The sequence below is a fragment of the Bactrocera tryoni genome, chromosome 4 (assembly GCF_016617805.1).
Source record: "Bactrocera tryoni isolate S06 chromosome 4, CSIRO_BtryS06_freeze2, whole genome shotgun sequence".
Lineage (NCBI taxonomy): Eukaryota > Metazoa > Arthropoda > Insecta > Diptera > Tephritidae > Bactrocera > Bactrocera tryoni.
In genome coordinates, this window is record NC_052502.1 from 12,396,663 (window position 1) to 12,417,114 (window position 20,452).

At 36.6% G+C, this 20,452-nt stretch overlaps 2 protein-coding genes across 3 annotated transcripts; one reads left to right on the forward strand and one right to left on the reverse strand.

Moving 5' to 3' along the window:
• Positions 1 to 642: 642 nt before the first annotated feature.
• Positions 643 to 5,674, forward strand: LOC120775611 (serine protease Hayan-like). 2 transcript variants are annotated; one of them, XM_040105851.1, is made up of 5 exons: positions 643 to 871; positions 955 to 1,349; positions 4,156 to 4,742; positions 4,806 to 4,989; positions 5,078 to 5,674. In XM_040105851.1, exons 2-5 carry the CDS (start codon positions 1,253 to 1,255, stop codon positions 5,407 to 5,409), a joined length of 1,200 nt encoding a protein of 399 aa, XP_039961785.1. In that variant the 5' UTR covers positions 643 to 871; positions 955 to 1,252; the 3' UTR covers positions 5,410 to 5,674. The 2 variants fall into 2 exon arrangements, with proteins under 2 accessions (XP_039961785.1, XP_039961786.1); XM_040105852.1 differs by having other exon boundaries at positions 643 to 798.
• Positions 5,675 to 10,425: 4,751 nt separating this feature from the next.
• Positions 10,426 to 13,339, reverse strand: LOC120775374. The gene is made up of 2 exons (XM_040105536.1): positions 13,023 to 13,339; positions 10,426 to 10,878 (listed from the first exon to the last, which is right to left on the reverse strand). The coding sequence occupies exons 1-2, from the start codon at positions 13,225 to 13,227 to the stop codon at positions 10,622 to 10,624; spliced, it is 462 nt and encodes a 153-aa protein (XP_039961470.1). The 5' UTR covers positions 13,228 to 13,339; the 3' UTR covers positions 10,426 to 10,621.
• Positions 13,340 to 20,452: the final 7,113 nt, after the last annotated feature.

The window sequence follows — 20,452 nt, forward strand, 5'->3', positions numbered from 1 at the left end:
GGACGCCATTTTAAATATTGTTAAAATTTTTTTTTATTTAACAAAAAAATATTTTTGTACTTTTCATAAGTGTATAAATAAACTGTAAAAATTTTAGATCGATTGCTCTTTTTTTAAGCCTTAAACAAAAATCCAGAGAACACCCTTAATTTGAGGATGCTAGACCACCGGGACCCCTTATATCAATATCGAGGTTAGACGGTTGACATTAAACAGCTCCAATGTCAATCGATGGCAGATCCAAGCGCCATATTTTAGCAGCTCGTGATTGGTCGCTGCTTAATAAAAGTTACAGTGAATGCAAAAGCAAATTATTACTGCTGTCATTTTTGGTTCAGAACTTCTTAAGAATATTTGAAGGCTCTGGCCATCGGATTATAAATGTCGTAATGGATCAACTCTTAGAAGTAGGTATAAACAATTATTTTAGCATTTAGAAGCCTTTGGATAAATAAGCGAACATTCACAAATTTTTAGAAAACAAAGCGGCATAGCTAAGCAATTTGTGAAAATAAATAAAAATATATAAAAACATTTTAGTAACAAAAATTATTTTCTTGTGTAGCACAGTGTTGTTTATAGAAAATCTAGGCTTTCGATCAGCAGACAGTTTGTCTGAGTAACTCAGTCGTTGCGGTGCATTGCTACGAGAGAGTCGTTAATTTCAACTAGATCTCGTTTTCGCGAGTTTTCTCAAATAATTTGTGTCTTTGTTGCTTGCTGTTGTATATTAGTGCGAAAACGTGAAGATATAGTTTTGCAAATGTTTGAAGACCTTGAAAACGCACAAACAAAATAGTAATCAAACTTAAAGAAGCACTCATTCACGTCTATAAGTCGAACACTGGCGATCGATATATATAGTATATATGTATATATATATATATAAACAAATGCAAAATATATTCGGTATATTTAGATATACATATATACGAATGAATATACTTTGATTAGCGATGTTCTCCCAGCTTCAATTAATTCATAAAATCTGAGTAGGCGAGCAGACAGATCGCTGACATTGCCGACAGCGTATCTCGCCGCACGATCGCCGCTGGTGTATTGTATTGAACTGAGCATAAATAGAGTAAAAAATAAAAGTGAGCAAAAAATTTGTCTGAAGATCAGATCAGAGCAGATCAGATTGTGTGCAGTCTGTTGTGACAACAAAACTGTCTTGACTCTTGACTTGTCTTTTTGGCTTACTCGCGTGCTTTGTACTTAATTGCTTACTATCAATTAGTGCATTTAAAAAATGTTTACAACGCATAAGCTTTGTTTGGTGTTGAGATTGTGTTTTTGCGCGCATATTGCTCTAACAACATTGTCGCCGACAACCGCTGCCGAAATTGGTAAGTATGTTCAGTCAGAGGGATATGCGACATTATCAAAATATCAAAATCTGCTTTAATTACGCATTCTAGTTAAGGAATCTCTTTCATGCTCTAGATAGCGATCTTTAATCGACTTTTCTTTGTCAGTTTTCATTTCCAAAGTATTTTAAAGCGTCATTCAGACATCGACCTGACAGCCTTTGCTTTAATCACTCCAAGTACTACTATCGGAATTAATTCAAATATACTTAAACACGTGTCTTGTACCTAAATAAATCTGTATGGGTGTGCTACTTGCAGTGACTAAATAAGTGTGTATGTGCTGCCGAGCTGTTCTTGCAGTTATTTTTAAGCTTAAAAATCTATTTAATGAAATTCACTTCATACTACTAAGCAGTTTCCGTAACTCCGCCAAATTAACTAATAAACAGCATTGACGTGATGTGTTAATATGCATTCCATAAGTATATATGTATGTATGTAGATATACTTGTATATACTTGTATTATATTATTTCGACATCACGAACCAATTATGATGCGTTGTGAAATTTTTTTATTTCCTTAAGTTTTAATTGTAATGACGTGTTCTCTATTCATGTGATATGATTTCACGTGATTTTTTTGAAGTGAAGCAGAAATGGCCAACAGCTTGTTCTGTTATGATGAAAAAATGTTATGTGTGAAGTGTGTGTGTTGCCAATTTCTGAATTTGTTGTGATTGATTTGACTTGCTAGTGACATGAACTAATGTGATATAATTAATCTGACTAATGATGTGATGTTCTTAATTTGACTAGTTCTACTTGATATGGCTTGTTCGTAACTTGATGTGCTGTAATTACCTTGACTTGGTGATGAGATGAAGCGATGCGATAGATCTTTATTTTTTGTGACATGAGATGCGATGTAATTAACCGATTTGTGAGCGATGCGATATAATGTGATGTTTGACCGACTTGTAAGCGATGTGATGGATCTGACGTTTGAGTGATATGATGTGATATAATTAATCTGACGTTTGAGTGATATGATATGATGTAATATAATGAATTTAATTTTTTAGTGATATGAAAGTGACTTGTGATCTATATGGTATGATGTGACGTGGTTATCACGCGATATTTTTTTAAGTATAAGAAAGAAGCTACTAAAAACTGTGCTATATGTCAAACACGTGACGTGATGCAAAATTCTTAGAATGACGTGACTTATAATAATGATGTGACATCATCTGCTGATGTGAGCAACTTGGTGTTGTCAGAAACAGTAACAGTTTTTCAATAGAAACGCTACAAAGGACTCCAATAGGAACAGCAAACGACGCCATATTTTTTGCCGCTTTTTTGACATTTCTCTAAGTTTTGCCATTTCATCATGGAAAGATATACGATCAAACAACGAGCCGAAATTATTTAAATTTACTACCGAAATTCGGAGCCAGTGGACTCAACTTTAAGAGCACTACGTCTAATTTATAGTCGTCGTGTTCGTCCTGTCAGATCAAAATATTGAACGTCTAGTGAAAAATTTGAATCCACAGGCACAGTAAAAAATGTTCCCGTGCCAGTGAGACAAAGAAGTGCCCGTAGTGTCACGGATATTGCTGGCTGGCGCATCAATTGAGGAAGACCCAAATCAGTCTCTCGCATGTCGTTCTCAAGCGTTTGGCATCTCTATGACGTCGTTTTGGCGAATTTTGCGAAAAGATATCGGCCACCATCCTTACGAGATCAAATTGACGCAAGAACTGAAGCCACTTGATCACCAAAATTGTTGTTTGTTCGTGAATTGGGCTGAGCAACAAATTGAAAATGATCCAGATTTTCTTCGAATAATCATCTTCATTTCTGGCTGAATGAATCAATAGGTAAAATATGCGTTATTGATCAGGCAGCAATCCACACGTACTTCATGAGTCACCATTGCAAAAATTACGGTTTGGTGCGGCTTATGGGCCGGCGGCATTATAGGGCCGTACTTCTACCATGATGATCAAGACCGGCACGTTACTGTGAATGGCAATCGCTAACGCTCAATGATAACCGAATATTTTTGGCCCGAAGTGGATGATATGGATTTGGACAACATGTGGTTCCAACAGGACGGCGCCACAAGCCACACAGCGAATGTCACAATTGATTGATTGAAAACCAAGTTTAGTGAAAGTGTTATCTCAAGAAATAGCCCAATCAAGTGGCCGCTGAGTCGTGTGATTTAACTCCGTTAGACTGTTTGCTGTGGGGCTACGTCAAGTCTATGGACTATGCCAACAAGCCATTGATGAACATTGATGAATTTCGTACGAATATCGAAAGTGAAATTACAGCAGTATCGGCTGATTTATGCTTGAAAACCGCCGAAAATTGGGTTCAGCGTCTGGACTTCGGCAAGCGTGCACGTGGTGGCCAAGCAAAAGAAATCGAGTTCCATACGTACAGGAATTAAGATTTTCATTGATATTCCAAACCGGCATTGTTTTGTTTAAACTTTTGTAGTGTTTTTATTGAAAACCCGTTACTATTTATTGCGATGATGTGCATAATTTCAAATAACTTCTCTGAGAACATGTTTCTGTATTCATGGTGCCGCGGACAACCGTACTTCTAGACATGTTCTTGTTATGATTTTATCGATTTTTATAAAATCAATTATTATTTGTTACTCACGATTTTTATTTATAGATACACTTATTAAGTGCCTTTGTACATTAAAAAGAATATTTTTAGAAAATATAAGACATTAAAAATAATTCTTTATATGAAACTATGTCACATAACCTCAAAATATTTTCTAAATACAAAAATATATTTTTCCACTTACAGAGGGCAATCCATGTGAAATCAAAGGAGGAGTGTTTGGCAGATGCGCATTACCACGGGATTGTCCTGATATTGCAAAACAAATGCAAAATCTTGGACTTACGAAAGCCGATGTGAAACGATGTGGTTTTACGATTTATGAAGAGATCATCTGTTGTCCCCTGGCAAATGAAAGAAATTTGCTGGGAATTTTCGACACCAAAGAAGATTTCTTAGAAAGTGAAAAAAATTCAAATGATGACAAACGGACACGTGGTGACTTCGACGGTGCGCAGGAACGAAAAGCGAAAAAAGCTTGCCGCTTACTAGATGAATACGCCGAGCCTTACACTGTGCCACATATATTGGGCGGATCGCCGGTGGCCCCGGGCGAATATCCACATATGGCGGCCATCGGCTATGCGTCGATCAATCCACAAAGCTCACCTTATGAGTTTCGTTGTGGCGGCGCTCTGATCGATAAACGTTTTGTGCTCACAGCGGCGCATTGTGTTAATCGACCGGATAGCAAACCGATTATTGTGCGCTTGGGTGTAACGGATTTCAATAATCCCGATCAAATGAAAAACGCCGTGGATGTGCCCATCGAGGTAATATTGTCATGTTCTACCAAAATGTATGTCACAATAATTTTATGGTTTTCCATATTTCAGGCTCTTTACCCACACATGAACTATCGGAATTTGGAAAAGTATGATGATATTGCCATAATAGAGCTGAAAAATGATGTTGAATACTCTTCTCTAGTATTTCCAGTTTGCCTGCACACAGAACTGGCTGATCCGCCACCCACAGCGACGCTCAACGTAACCGGTTGGGGCGTAACGGAGTTGAAAAGTAATTATTGAAAACAGTAATTTCGTTAAATAAATAATGAATTTTTTTCTTTCTTTTCGGGCCATATTCCATATTCCACTCATATCAGCACGTCGGCAATCCAATGTACTACTAAAGGCAAGCGTCAAGGCTATTTCTGCAGAAAATTGCAGAAAGGCTTATGTGCGCGGCGGCGTCTTACCAAGTCGCGGTATTTTACCCACACAAATCTGCGCCAGCGATCCGAATTCCATCAGCGACGCCTGTTGGGGTGACTCGGGTGGTCCGCTAAACCTCATCATTGACGAAGCGTATCGAAAGATGCATGTGATTGGAGTGGTGTCGGCCGGTGATGGCTGCGCCAGCGTCACTCCCAGCCTGTATACTAGGGTTGCGTCTTATCTGGACTTTATTGAGGATATCGTCTGGAAGAATTTGTGACATTCTCAAGGAACTTTTCTACATAAAATATTTGTCGAAGCGCATATAAGTTGTATATATTTTATATATAAATCATACTTTAATCCAGACTGGAAGAGGGTTGCCAACTATCAAAAAATTCTGGAATTATAAACTCAAATCGTAATTAACCCTTTAAATGTAGGAGTATATCAACATCAAAAATCTTTTATATAAAACTTTTTTATTTTAAATTATATAAATTAACAGTTTAGCGTCGCTGTTGTTACGATAAAAATTTTCAGAACTTTCAAATATAGAAATATTTTTATGTAAATAAAACGCTACTATAATTTTTATATGAAACCTTCCTTATAACAATTTATATATTACATTCCCGTTTTCCACTAGAATTCTTAAAGTTGTAGAGAAGGTCTCTCTAGCACTACGTAGGTTATTAGTAGAATCAGCTAGTATTATCTTAAAATCTCACAAAAAGAGCGGGAGACCTCATACACTACTCTCAGTAGACGGTTACACGACTTTCAATTCGGACCCAAGGTTTAAAGAATTAAAACTTTCGGAAGCGCTGTAGGTGGGAAAGATAATTATTCGGCAAACGAAGAAAATAAAGGCTGAAATGTGTACAAGTACATAAGATTTTGTTATCGGGAAAAAGGTTGATCTAAAATGATTCTTCAGCATTCAACACTGATTATACCAATTACCAGACCATGAGAAAAGTTTGGTAAAGACAACGTACATCTCAAAAGATACCATCTTGTATTTTAACCGTTTCTGAGAGCATGAAAAGAATTGTTTTTAAACCGCTCACTCAGAGAATGTTTCTGCAGAAAATATGTGGGCCACTATTTGTTATAATGAACAAGTCAATTGAAAAGTTCACGACCACACCATAGTTATTCACATTTTTTTGGTCAAGTTCGTTTGTTTTTTATTCAACATAGTTCCCTTCAAAAGTGATACACTGATTATAGCGACCTTCCAACTTTTCGATACCATTTGTGTTGCTTCAATATAGACTGCAGTTTTTGAGATCTCTTCTTCCTTCGGTGAAAATTTCTTCCCAGCGAGCATTCTTTTGAGAGCTGTGGACACGAAGTAGCCACTGGAGGCCAGTTTTGTAAAATACCGTGGATGCGGAAGCAAATCGAAGCCCAATTCATGTCAAGTCTTGGTGAAACAGCATTTCTTTTTCTTCAAATGCAGCCGTTTTCGTCGATTTCATGCTTTAAACGATTTAATAACGCTATGTAATACTCGCTGTTGATAGTCCTTCCTTTTGCAAGATAGTCAATAAAAAATTATTTCATGGGCATCCAAAATACAGACGCTATGACAGTCGACTGTTGCGTTTTTCCACGCTTTGGATGGGGTTCATAGTGTGCAGTACACTCGGTTGACTGTCGATTGGACTTCAGAATGAAATGATGTAGCCATGTTGCAACCATTGTCAAATATCGCCGCAAAAACTCGGGTTTATTACATTTTAATATCACCAAACACTGCACCGAATCGTCAAATTGTTTTTGTTTTTAGTTAAAAGTGAGCTCGCGCGGCACCCACTTCCCACAGAGCTTCCTCAGACCCAAATATTCGTGAATGATATGATGAACACGTTTATTTGATATCGTTAGAGTGCTTGCTGTCTAGAACAACTTCACTTTACGGTCATCCGAAGTAATTTTTTGGACTTTTTTGATGTTTTCGTCGCTTACAACTTCTTTCGGAAGTCCACAGCGTTCATCGTCTTCAGTGCTCATTTCACCACGTCTAAACTTAGCAACCCAATCTTTGGTGGTTGACTTTCCCTGGACAGTGTACGGAAACACGTCATCAAGCCAAGTTTTGTCTTCAACTGTCAACTCACGAAATTTCTTTTTTTTCCATTTTTTTTCACAATAACAAACTAATGAGCAGAAATTTATACAAGCGCCTATTCTAGGTTAGGGCTATCAAAAAACCATATGGATTTATTTCTGGTAGTGCCATCTTTCATCATCTGGCCGCTGACTTTTGATTTGACCTATTATTATATGATTCATTGTCAATGACACCCACAAAGCTCAATGATGAGAGCTGTTAGAAACGTCGTACGAATTATTGCAAACTCTCTAAGTCTTGTGCATCTATAACAGCCGAAAGCAACAGTTGAAGAGCACGTATAGTGGTTCAATATCGGCGGTTCCGGCAAATAAGCAGCTTCTTTGAGAGAACATATGCAAAATTTACGATCCATATCCCAAAAGCTGAGAAACTGTTCGCGTATATAGCACAAAGGGATAGACAGAGGAATATGCCTGATATTTTATTTATAAGTATATATTTTAAAGCGCCTCTGACGTTTCTTTCAGAGTATAATAATTTGTACAGGTTGCAAAACAGTTGACGAACTTAAAATTTACTCGAAATGAGCAGTGAATTTTTTGGGTTTTCTATGATGTTATATAATTTTTACATACGGACATACAAGATGGGACACCCTGTATAGTTATAATCATTATACAAATACGAAAATCGTACTTTAGCCAGGTGAAATCCATAATCTCCAATATAAGTGACGTGTTTAAGTTGAAGACCATATCAGCTTGTCAAGTCTCACAAGTACTCACCAACAATAGAATTGCATTTGTAGAATAATACTATATATAGCAAGTTTTGAAAGTTCTCGCCAATAATAATTATATATATTTATATCATAATCTGAGTATGATTACTGTTTTGTTCGACAAGTGCTAATAATACCATCGACTTCAGACAATTATCTAGTTTTAACGCCTGGACTATCTCTAATTACCCTCCAGTTTAGTTGAGCAAATAAGCACATTGTAATTTCAAGTATGCACTACTCGAAAGTACTCGTGTTGCCATATAGGAAGCGGCTGCTAGATATACATACCTACATATTTATATATAGAAGAGGAACTCCAAAAGTCTGTGCGTTGTTATGCATGTATGTAGACAGATGGAGTACGGGCACGACGCCATAAAAGCGATTATCAGCTGTGATAAAGAAATATATTAATTTCTGAATTCAAATTGTAATGAATTGAGTATTTTTGCGTACTTACCGCAAGCGCTGCCGTTGCCAATAAAGTCGTACGACCGTGCCAATATAAAACAAATATTAACTTATTACCGTTTGATAAGAAAGTAATTATAAATTTGCCAAAGATAAGTAGAATCAACTGCGAAATTAGCGTACAAGTTTGTTGTCTAGAAAATATCTACAAACGCCCGAATTCAATAAATTTTCCATTTTTTTTGGTCATAGAACTTCTTTTAATTATAAATTCTGACTGTAATCTCTGGAATACGTCAATTGTTTACTGTCAGAAATAATAAGATTATAGCGAAAAATAGTAAACAACGAATAAAATTTGTCAATTATACCTTCCTCGGCAATAAAGCTCGACCACCGCGTATAATTTCAGAGCAGTTGGCAATTCTGTTGAGGAAATGTGTTATGAAAAATCAGCTTTATATGATAATATTCGGAACAATCTAATGAGCCCGAGATAGAGATAAAGATCGTTCACTAAAACAGATAATCTTACGATCAAAGTTCAATGGACTTTTTCAAAACTGATAGATCGCTTAATCAGTCCGTTAATTTTATGGAACAAGCTTATGAAACCAAACTATAGCATATTGGAAAACATTAGGGTCAATATTAAAGAGCGGGAGAGAGAGATAGATAGTTCTCTAAGCACAAACATCGTATGAACAAAAGTCAATAAATTTTACCAGAATTGATAGAAATAGAGATTGCGAGTGATAATTTTTTGGCGGGTTTTTCGAAGTGCGTTTTACTGAGAAGAACAGTAATTCGAAGTTATTGGCGAAAGAAAGAGAAAGCTTTGTATACAATTACTATGAAACTATGTCAGATGGTTTCGATTTTCGCGTGGTGCGTCGCAATCTTGCCTCTATTATACTTGGACTTTTAGATAAGCCCATATGTATGACTTTCTAAACGAATAATGATAATAAAAAACCAGAGAGGGGATAAAAGGACATATGGTATAAATATCTACGTATATTTATATACTTATCTCTAATCATAATATATACCAGCTTCGTTTTTTTCTCCTCCTTCTTTTTTTACTCCTGAAACATAAATTTCAGGTATTGTTTTTTTTTGGTCAATGTACTCTTAAATTTGATGTTCTACCACCAATAAATTATGAGAGTTGTGGAGGAAAAAAAGCACATAAATGGAATTGCTTAAAAACAAAATTTCAAAAATTCAATTTTGAAAGTTCGATTTCGAAATCGAAATTTTTATTTCGAAATCTCGAATTTGAAAATTTAGTTTCAAAAACTCAATGTCGAAATTTCATTTTCGAAAAGTCGGCTTCGAAAATTTGATTTTGAAAATTCTATTTCATTACTTACATATGTATGTACAATATACATACATACATACGTATGTACATCGCTTTATTAATTTTAGTGTAACTACGTTTAACTAATTGGCATTGTTCGAAAGCGACTGTGATCACAAAAAAAACGAAAATCGATGTTAAAATGTTTATTTCGAATTCTCGAATTTGAAAATTTAGTTTCAAAAATTAAATGTCGAAATTTATTTTCGAAATTCGGCAGTAGTTTTAAGAAAAATTTCAAATATTTAATTTTGAAAAGTAAACGTCGAAATTTTTATTTCGAAATGTTGAACTTAAAAAATCGACTTCGAAAATTCGACGTCGAATTTTTTTTTCGAAATGTCGAATTTGAAAATTACGTCTTTAAGATTCAATGTCGAAATTTCATTTTCGAGAATTCGATTTCGAAAACTCAACTTTGAAAATTCGGTTTCATTACTTGGATTCTATACGTATGCATTTTAGTACATCAATTCCTAACCGATTATCATTATTCAAATGCGTTCGTGATCACCAAACGTGATTATAATTTCATAAGCCGAACAAAAAAGGGAAAAAGTTTTCTGTAATAAATAGCAAGCCAAACCCATTATTATTTATATTATAAATATTGTTATTATTAGAAAATATTGTGGAAAACTCTAAGAACTTAATCTATATTCCAAACTTGTTGCTACGCTCAACGTAGCATCACTATCTTTTATTTCCATTATTTCAATTTTACTTAAAATCACAGTTTTATTAAGTTATCTTTGTTCTCTAAGTTTACCAGAGATAAAAATTTTTGCTCAACAAAAATTATTTCATGTATTCATTTTCAATGTAACGGCACACATTATGTACAGCTAATAACCATAAATGAACATCTCAAACTCGACATAACTTGTCTTATTGCCAGCGATAAGTATCTCACAAAAGGATTTGTTTATGCCGCCATCGACGAAGAAGGAGTCAGCATCTTCTGAGGATACTGCTGCGTAGATGTCCACCTGAGTTATGATATTTGTATCGGTACCCTTGGCTGGATAACGTAGTAGAGCTTCAACATCTTCACCTTTAGTGAATTGCGTTGAGTCCTGGAAGTTGAGTATCAAGCGATCGCCTGTAACGAATATGGTAGAAATCAAAAGTTACAAAAGTCATAAATTTTGGGAAAGCATTTTTAGAGCAAATAATTATAAAAGCTTACTCTCGATCTATCGGCGCTATTGATAGTATTGATAGTTCTATCGTTCACTAAGTAAGCTACTTGATTTTCGACATTTTCTATTGTAACCGTATTGAATTCTCGGGAAGTTACTTGATCTTAAAGTTCTTAACCGATTAGTCGACCCATAATTTATCAATAATAAGGTTTTATCAAGTAGTTTATGAATCTCATTTAATAATATTATTTTTTTATAATAATAAATACTTTGGCATATGCCTTTTGTATAGGAACTGTCTGATATACGTTTTTAAACAATTTTTCAAAATTCATTGTATTTTTATCGAGTGTGAATGATATATTTCGAGTATCGCCGACTGACATATGGAACGACTTGGCGCATTTTACGTCGAGATCTTAAATTGAAAGCGTACAAAATACAGCTACAACTGCAACAACTGAAGCCGCTTGACCATCCCAAGTGAAATCGCCTCAATCTATGGGCTCTAGAAAAGTTCCAAGAAGTTTCGATGTTTTCGAGCCAAATTTTATTCAACGATGAGGCCCATTTCTGGCGCAATTGGCATCTAAAAAGATTCAAAAGCTGCCATTTCATCCAGAAAAAACAATGGTTTGGTGTGGTTCGTGGACAGGGGGAATAATCAGTCGTTTTTTTTATTTTTTTTAAATGATCAGGGTGGGAACGTGACCGTTAATGCCGACCCTAATCGCGCCATGATAACACACACACATCGCATCAATCAATGGATTTATTGAGAGAACACTTCGGTGAGCAGATAATTTCACGTTTTGGGCCGGTTGATTGGTCACCAAGATGGGGTGAAATCTCACAGTTAGCCTTTTTCATGTGGCGATATATAAAGCCTAAAGTCTATACAGACAATCCCGCTTCGCTTCAAGCCTTGAAGCAAAACCTCACGCGTGTAAGTCGAAAGTTAACAGTCGAAATGCTCGAACCAGCGAAAATTGGACTCAACGGATGGACCATCTGAGACACGGCCAACACTTGAAAAACACAATCTCGAAAATAAATGCCACAGAATGTTCTTTCGAATGATAATAAACATTCCTCATTAAATTCGAAGTGTCTGTGTTTTTCTTTAAGAAAGTAGGGAGCCTCGAAATGGATCACTCCTTATATGGTATACTACTCTGATCAAAAATTAAAGGTGATTAACGTAGTGTGGTGTACTGTGAGTTTCTTTCGCCGGGCCAAACTGTCATTAAAGTATATTATCTGTTCGTTATGCGGCATTCCATCAACCTATTCGTCTGAAATGGCCAAAATTGTGAGCTAACAAATATTGGCAACCACCGTCGTCTACCTGATCTAACTCCGTACGTCTTCTGACTATTCAACAAACCCAAAAGGGCAAACCGGGAAGGCCATTTTGACATGATCGAGTAGATAAAAACCGAAGAGAAGGAGGCATTGAAGGCCTTACCAGAAAAAGACCGCTTCAACTGTTTTGAAGATTTGAAAAGCTTAGGCAAAGTGCGTTTTAACGGTCAGAGATCACTTTTAAGGGAATGAAATTGATTCACCTTACTTTTTGCGTTCAGAAAATGACGGAAGTTTTAAAATGTAAAATTTCGAAGATCTGGCGAAGCTATGGTTCGTTGGCTATTTTCGTTTGTCAAAGAATTTGTTTGGGAATTCGTGGGCAGCCAGATATGATATGCAAGATTGAGTGAAAACGCTGAAAAGGCTAAAGGCTATCCTAAAAATGGAGTTAAGAAATATAAAGAAAAGAATTTGATCCTCAAAAAAATTTCTTCGAATGCTTTTTCGCTATTTGTCATAATTTAAAGCCACCAATTTTGGGTGTTCTATGGGATAAAACAGAAAGTCTTGCCTCCAAAAATTTGTTAAGAAAAACACAATATGTATACATTAACTCAAGTGGACTTGAGCTACTTAACACATTGTCACAAAAATACTCGAAAATATGTCAACAACACAACACAATTTTTAGTTCAAATCTGTAACACTTGTATACAATTTCGTTCATTTTAGTTGTTTTAGAGTTGCCATAAAATTTCGGCGCGTAACAACAACCGCAACCAATGACACTCACCTGTGATTCTCTTGCCGGATGTGAAAACATATTGTCCGCCGACGTAATGGTTTTTATTGAACAAAGTCAAAGCGGCATCTGGATTGAGCACAATATAACGCGTTTCATTGTTAACCGTTACTATTTCCGAGTACTGCAAATCGACCGCTAAAGCACAAGTAAAACAGATTAAGACAATAAAGCACTTCCTCGATAGGTCAATCATCTTTGTAATGTTTTTTGTTTTCTGCTTGGGAAGTCGAACACACTTTCAGCACTTAAATTTCTATTTTTTTGGTTTCTAAAGCAATATTCGGTCTGTATGGCAATCGCGTCCGTTGTCGACTAAACGCTTTCCAAATCAATTGCTCCCCGAGTGGCTCTAGTGAGTTTTTATAGCAAAAGCTCACGTAGATAGGCAATTGCTGGGACTCAACCACAAATTTTGCAAATAAATCAACTCTTCTATGAACAGGTAGACCTTGCTCAATACACCTTCATGCATTTACAGTTACATGTATGTATGTACTATATACATATGTATCCATATCATCGCACGTTCTTCTATTATCAAACCACGTTTAGCATTCTACTCTTTATTTCCCACTCTCCATTCAGTGTTATCTTCATGCCATCGACCAGGAGTTTCCAGGTAAATTATTGTGTTATCAACGTGAAAATTATGACTCTCACTAATTTCTCAAATTCGGTACTAAATACAAATAGACGCATCTTGTGTATGTGTTGGTTTGCTGATAAGATAATGAAAATGATAGAAGAACTCTCGCAAGCACAGGTGAAAGCGTCGTTCATTCATCATAGTACGCATCTGTGCTCGAAAGCGGATGCGCTTTGTGGCTCGAATTTCTGCTTCAGTGAAAAATGAAGACGATTTTTCAACTCTTCAGTCTTATAGAAGCCTGAAGGTATCGCATTTGCGACGATAAATTCCAATAACAACATCCAAACCTACAACCAACCTTTAAGAAGCTCCCCATAAATCCCAAAATTCATAAAATAACTGAAATAACTGATTTTGACAACCCATTATTTGAAGCACAGATATTAAGGAAGTTAAACAAAGTCAACGCCATAATCGAAAGAAGAATCACTGAACTCCTAAAAGAGGTTTATATGAATTTTCTAAATTTTAAGCGAGTCAAGAGACCTCGAAGACTACTTAACTTACCTGTCATATAGCAGAGACGCATATCAAAATCAACATGTTTCAGCATTTTAATATGAGAGTATTTCTTCGACTTACATTTTTCCCTCCTCAGACTTTTTTATATTTTTCATACAAGTTCGAAATATAGCTTTAATAAGTAATAAGAACACCCCTAATATTGATTAAATACGAGCAATGATTTCTGTGAAAGCGTGACAAAACATTTTTTGACTTATTATAATCTGTCCATATCTTGTGGTGGAATATTATACGATCTAATTAAAAGATAACAGCATTCTACAGAAATATCAATTAAAGAAAGCGCAGCATTGCTCTTTTCTATTTGCGCAACTTTTTTTTAACTTTCTTTAACTGAAGATTATCTCTGTCAAATGTTGGCCGCGGCTACGTCCCAGATGGTCCAGCATTGAGTCCGATTTTCGATGACTCGTTCGAGCATTTCGACTGGTAACTGGCGAATGGCAAGCGTGATGTTTTGCTCCGAGGACTGCATCGAAGCAGGACTGTCCGCCTTGACTTTCTTCTTCTTCTTAATTGGCGTAGACACCGCTTACGCGATTATAGCCGAGTTAACAACAGCGCGCCAGTCGTTTCTTCTTTTCGCTACGTGGCGCCAGTTCGAATACTTTCAGAGCTGGAGTGTTTTCATCCATCCGGACAACATGACCTAGCCAGCGTAACCGCTGTCTTTTAATTCGCTGAACTATGCCAATGTCGTCGTATATCTCGTACAGCTCATCGTTCCATCGAATGCGTATATTCGCCGTGGCCAATGCGCAAAGGACCATAAATCTTTCGCAGAATTTTTCTCTCGAAAACTCGTAACGTCGACTCATCGGTTGCTGTCATCGCCCAAGCCTCTGCACCATACAGCAGGACGGGAATTATGAGCGACTTATAGAGTTTAGCTTTTGTTCGTCGAGAGAGGACTTTACTTTTCAATTGCCTACTCAGTCCGAAGTAGCACCTGTTGGCAAGAGTTATCCTGCGTTGGATTTCCAGGCTGACATAGTTGGTGGGTTAATTCTGGTTCCTAAATAGACGAAATTATCTACAACTTCATAGTTATAACTGTCAACAGTGACGTGAGAGCCAAGTCGCGAGTGCGACGACTGTTTGTTTGATGACAGGAGATATTTTGTTTTGCCCTCGCTCACTGCCAGACCCATTTTCTGTGCTTCCTTGTCCTTGACTTTAGTCTTTACATATACCCACAGGATATCACACAATCTTTGGTGGCGAAACGACCGGCCCAAAACGTGAAATTATCTGCTCACTTAAGTGTTCACTCAATAAATCCATTGATTGATACGATAAGTGGAAAGTGGTGCCGTCTTGTTGAAACCAAATCTCGCCGAGATCACGAGCTTCAAATTCAAGCATCCAACAGTCGGTAATCATAACTCGACAACGGTTGTTGTAGCGGCATAAAGCATTCCTGAAGTAGTTTCGAGGAATGGTGCCGATTTCACAGTCCTTGGGCGGATAATAATCCGGGTCCGTTCCGGTTACTTGTTTAACTTTATTAAAATTCACGTTCTGTAAAGAATGTGTTTCACGCTCTTTGCTCAACTTCTGGTCCACATAATCGACCTGCTGAGCGTACTATTGGCAACACCATCACCCATCTTGAGACCCAGCATTCATGATTGGATAATATTCGTCCGAATAGACCGCGTCCAGCATGCAGTAAAGAAATATAGCAGCTGTAGTTGAGAGTATACACGAAAACCATTCGACGCCATTTGCAGAAACTCGGACTGACTTATGGAACGACTTGACGCATTTAATGTCGAGATCTTAAATTGAAAACGCGCAAAGTAAAGCTTGTGCAAGAACTGAAGCCGAATGACTTTCCCAAGCGACATCGCCTCGTTCTATGAGTTCTTGAAATGTTCTAAGAAGATCCGACGTTCTCGATCCATTTTTTTTCAGCAATCAGGCCATTTTTTGGCTCAATGGGTAAGTAAACAAGCAAAATTGCCGCATTTGGAACGAGGAGCAACCTAAAGAGATTCAAGAGCTGCCATTTCATCCAGAAAAAAACAAAGACGAACGTGGTCGCTTTGGAAGAGTCGATTGGCCACCAAGATCGTGTGAGATCACACCGTTTGACTTTTTCCTGTGGGGATATTTAAATCCCAAGTTTATGCGGACCATCCCGCTCCGATTCAAATGCCCGAACGAGTAATTGAAAATTGGAATCAACGGATGAACCATATCCATTTGAAAGAAATCATCTTCAAATATTAAATGCCAAAGAATGTTCTTTCGAATAATAATAAACATTATCCAAGAAGTTTCTGTATTTTTTCTTTTAAAAAGTATTGGACCTGGAAATAGATCATCCGTTACATGTATTTTTAGATTCTGTCCAAAGCTGTATGGAGGGAGACAAGATGAAATCAGACAGTTTATTCTCAACTCTACAGCTTTTGCCGTACTGAAGTTTAAATATCTCAGTAGACACGCCTTCTGCGAAAATACCAAAGTGGCTGGGATTGTCATTAACCGTCCAGAGGACCGCTGTCTAATTGGAATGCTGCGTTACTTTTATTGCGTGGTTCAGCCCCACGACCTAACCTATGCCAAGTACTTTAGATTTTTTTTAAGCAGCCACATCTTCCCTACCCTCTTATCATGTCTGACCATATCTTACCTTTTCTACTTGAGATTTCAGAATAACACTTAAATATTTTAAAATTTTATAATCACTTTCAAATAGGGTTGAGCTCTATTGCTGACAAAGCACATGAGCAATTTCCTGCTCTACAATCCAAAAGTAGCGATTTGTCATCTCTTAATTATTTTGGGCGTGCAAGACCTGATACGAGTGGTAATAAATTTTTATCATTTCACGCATGCAACGGACTGCTGATTATCAGTTGGAATCTTAAACCGTGACATTTGGCTGTATATAAATCAATCATTCCTGCCAAATTGACTGCACTTGAAATATTCGAATAGTTTAATTAGAAATTGGCTATAAATAATAATTAAAATAATTTGGCGTGAATTTTTACCGAATTTTTTCTTATCAAATCTGAAGTGAGCACCTATAAATACGTTTTTAAGAAAGCGCTAATAATTATTTTTAGAATATCACCTATATCGGCGTACCCTCTACAAATTATATTGCAGTTTTGGCTCACATACTCCACGTAATCGAATTGGCTTGCGCTTTTGGAAGAGGAAATTTCGGAAATTTCAACAAACTCTCTGTTGAGAGGCACGTACTCAATCTTGAAAGTATAGTATTTGTGGAGGTGACCAAGCCATTTGCGAATCGGATCGGAATATATTAGAAGTATTTCACATTCATCGTAATCTCCAAGTATATCCCCAACAACTTTTTTTTATCTAAAGATTGAAAAAAGCACATCAATATTGAGGTCATTTTTTTCGAAAAAGTTCAATCGTACTACAAAATGGTATCGAAGAGTTGATCTATCGAGGGTGAGGCTGATACCATCGATGATATGCATAATATGAGGTAAGCTGGGATTGTCCAAAAAAAGTTCTAGATGCCATTCACACTAGAAAAAGTTTGTACTCAAATGGTCTATTAAATCGTCGTATTTCCCTCCACAAACGCCAAAACTCATTATTTATTTAATCTTCAATATCAGAAAACTTAAAAGTCAGCACCCAATAATTTGGTTGTGAATATTGACTTGCAATATTTACAGCCGTAGGAACGCAGGTGTGTCGTTCTTTCTCATGAAGATCTTAATCTGCAAAAGATAAAGCACAAGTGTTAGAGAAGATAGTGGCCGCACATTTCGATGACTTTGCATTTCCACGCCCAAAATAAATATGCAATAACACTCGTAAAATGATATATATTTTTATTTGTAAAATTTCCAGAACATTATCATATCATGTATTTGAATTTGAGGTTTAAAAATCGCAAAAACGCGGCATTTCCAGGATTCTGATACGAATTTATACCACTCTCCGAACCGCGATCAAATGCAAGAGCCAGGCTTGAGAGGGATCACTACTACGAAAGCCTTAAAAGATAGTTTTCTGAGTTTGAGCGGTATGTTGTATCTAACTCCCAAACCACTTGATTTAAATCTAGAACCATACATACATATGTACTTGTGACGGGAAATAGGAGGCCTTCCAGAATATGTCATATATCATATGATCAAATTTGATCCGGACTGAAAAAAATGCAGAAGAAATACAAAAAAGATATACTGCTGAATCAATGCAAACAACGCTTAATCCAACTTTCTGTAGACATACATATGTACTATTATAAGTCTCGGCTAAGATGGCCTTCAGATTTTTTCAATTGCGGGCCATTTTTAGAGCGTCATTCGATAAATTGGTGAACATTTTTGACGTCATATTTATAAACTCCCATCTTGTCATCAGTTATGATGTACGAGTAGTTGATGGATGTACGCTTCTCAGCTACGTTATCAAGCATCTCTTTTGCGGTCTCCGCTCTACGTCGTTTTTTGCACTAGATCCAGGGCTTTTGGAAGGCACTCTTGCAACATTTTCGGTTATTTGTAGTCGTGATTACTTGGAAACACAAAACCCCAAACAAGTTCGTTGTTATATTTTTTCTATTATAAAAATCGACAGACAAATTTTTCGCTCCGTAAAAAAAAAAACAGCTGCCAAACCCACAATACTTGGCATTTGGGGATCTAACTTTGAGTGAACATAAAACAGATTATCTCAAGCTAGAAAAATATTTTAAATTAGTTATATGAAAGTCCGCTTCAATCTCTAGAAGAAGCTACATGCTAAGCACGGAAGGTAATGAAAGGCAGACAAGTTCCTCCGTATCAAGGCTCACAACCTTCACACCCTTCGAATAGTCGAGTACGAGTTTTTGGCTGCAATACGTAGGAATTATCTTGATCAGACCTCAGAAGAATGGAAAAAATGTATCAGACTTTAGAGCACACGCTTTTGATAAACTATTCAAAAAACCATAAACCAAACCACCTAATATTGAAATATAACTGTCGATCTGATCAAATATAACTCAGCCTGACAAAAAACAACATTTCCACATATTTTAGTAGACTTTATTATCGCCTTTAAAATAAGCTCAATTTGAGCCAATAGAAGCATGAAAATCGTTAATCCATCATATGGTGCGTCTTTCGCTACATTTTTTAAGTCCGAGTCAAATTTGATCAGTTGGTATATACGCCATTCTGATACTCACAGAGATATATTACATTAAGAGTGTGTTTTATTATCAAAAAATTGTTAAACCAATGATTATGGTTATTACCAGTTCAGCCGGCTATAATCAGTTACCCCAACAGTTATTACTCCTCACAGGTATTTAATACATATACATTGTGAAAAGAACGTACCCGGAAATTGCAAATAAGACGCAAAATATTTAATTATTAATCAATATTTATTTTGTCGCCTTCAAAATAAATTTAAAGATTTTTCCAGTCCTCGAAATACTTTTCATAAGCACTTCAGCGAATTTTTTTTTATCTCATCTATCGACTGAAAACGAGCTCCATGGAGCGGCAATATCAGTTTGTGGAAAAAGAAAAAATCCCACGGAGCCAAATCTGGTGAATACGGTGGTTGATCAATGGTATTCATTGTGTTTTTGGCTTTAAATTCAGTGACAATTATGGCTCGATGCGAGGGTACTTCAACAATACCGGCCGTTTTCAACGGAGGTTCTCACGCAAACGTCTCAATACAGGCAAATAGAGCTTCTTATTGACCATCCGTCCCTCCGGAACAAATTCATGATGCACCAAACCATGAATATCGAAGAAAGCAATGAGCATCATCCTGATTTTTGATTGGCTTTGGCGTGGTTTTTTTGGATTCGGCTCGTTTTTCCCCTCCATTCCGATGATTGTTAACTTGTTTGCATGTCAAAATCATAAACTCATGTCTCATCGGCAGTTATAATACTCTCCATGAATGTGGGATCGGAATTCGCATGATCAAGCATGTTCAAAGAGACCTGTTTACGGTACTCTTTTAAAAAAAAATTCAATTTTATGTGAAAGAGTCAATCAAGTACGCGTTTCATACCCACTAAAATCCTTCGAACGGACTCGCGAGACTTGTCAAGCTCTCTTGCCATTTCTCTAGCACTTGCCCGTCGAGTTTCAAGCACCATTTTTTAATATTTTCATCAGTTGAAGAGTTTGAAGGTCGTCCAGAACGAGTCATGTCAGCAACTATCTCACGGCCCTCTTTGAAGGCTTTGCACCACTCATAGGCTTGTGTTTTTGATATAACTGAATCC

What these genes read in the sequence shown, in the direction of transcription:
- LOC120775374 (XM_040105536.1), bottom strand. Translation starts at nt 13,227, where the DNA reads ATGATTGACCTATCGAGGAAGTGCTTTATTGTCTTAATCTGTTTTACT. An exon ending in ATCCGGCAAGAGAATCACAG is followed by an intron (nt 10,879 to 13,022) that starts GTGAGTGTCATT and finishes TATTCGTTACAG; the next exon opens with GCGATCGCTTGATACTCAAC.
- LOC120775611 (XM_040105851.1), top strand. Translation starts at nt 1,253, where the DNA reads ATGTTTACAACGCATAAGCTTTGTTTGGTGTTGAGATTGTGTTTTTGC. An exon ending in GACAACCGCTGCCGAAATTG is followed by an intron (nt 1,350 to 4,155) that starts GTAAGTATGTTC and finishes TTCCACTTACAG; the next exon opens with AGGGCAATCCATGTGAAATC. An exon ending in CCGTGGATGTGCCCATCGAG is followed by an intron (nt 4,743 to 4,805) that starts GTAATATTGTCA and finishes TCCATATTTCAG; the next exon opens with GCTCTTTACCCACACATGAA.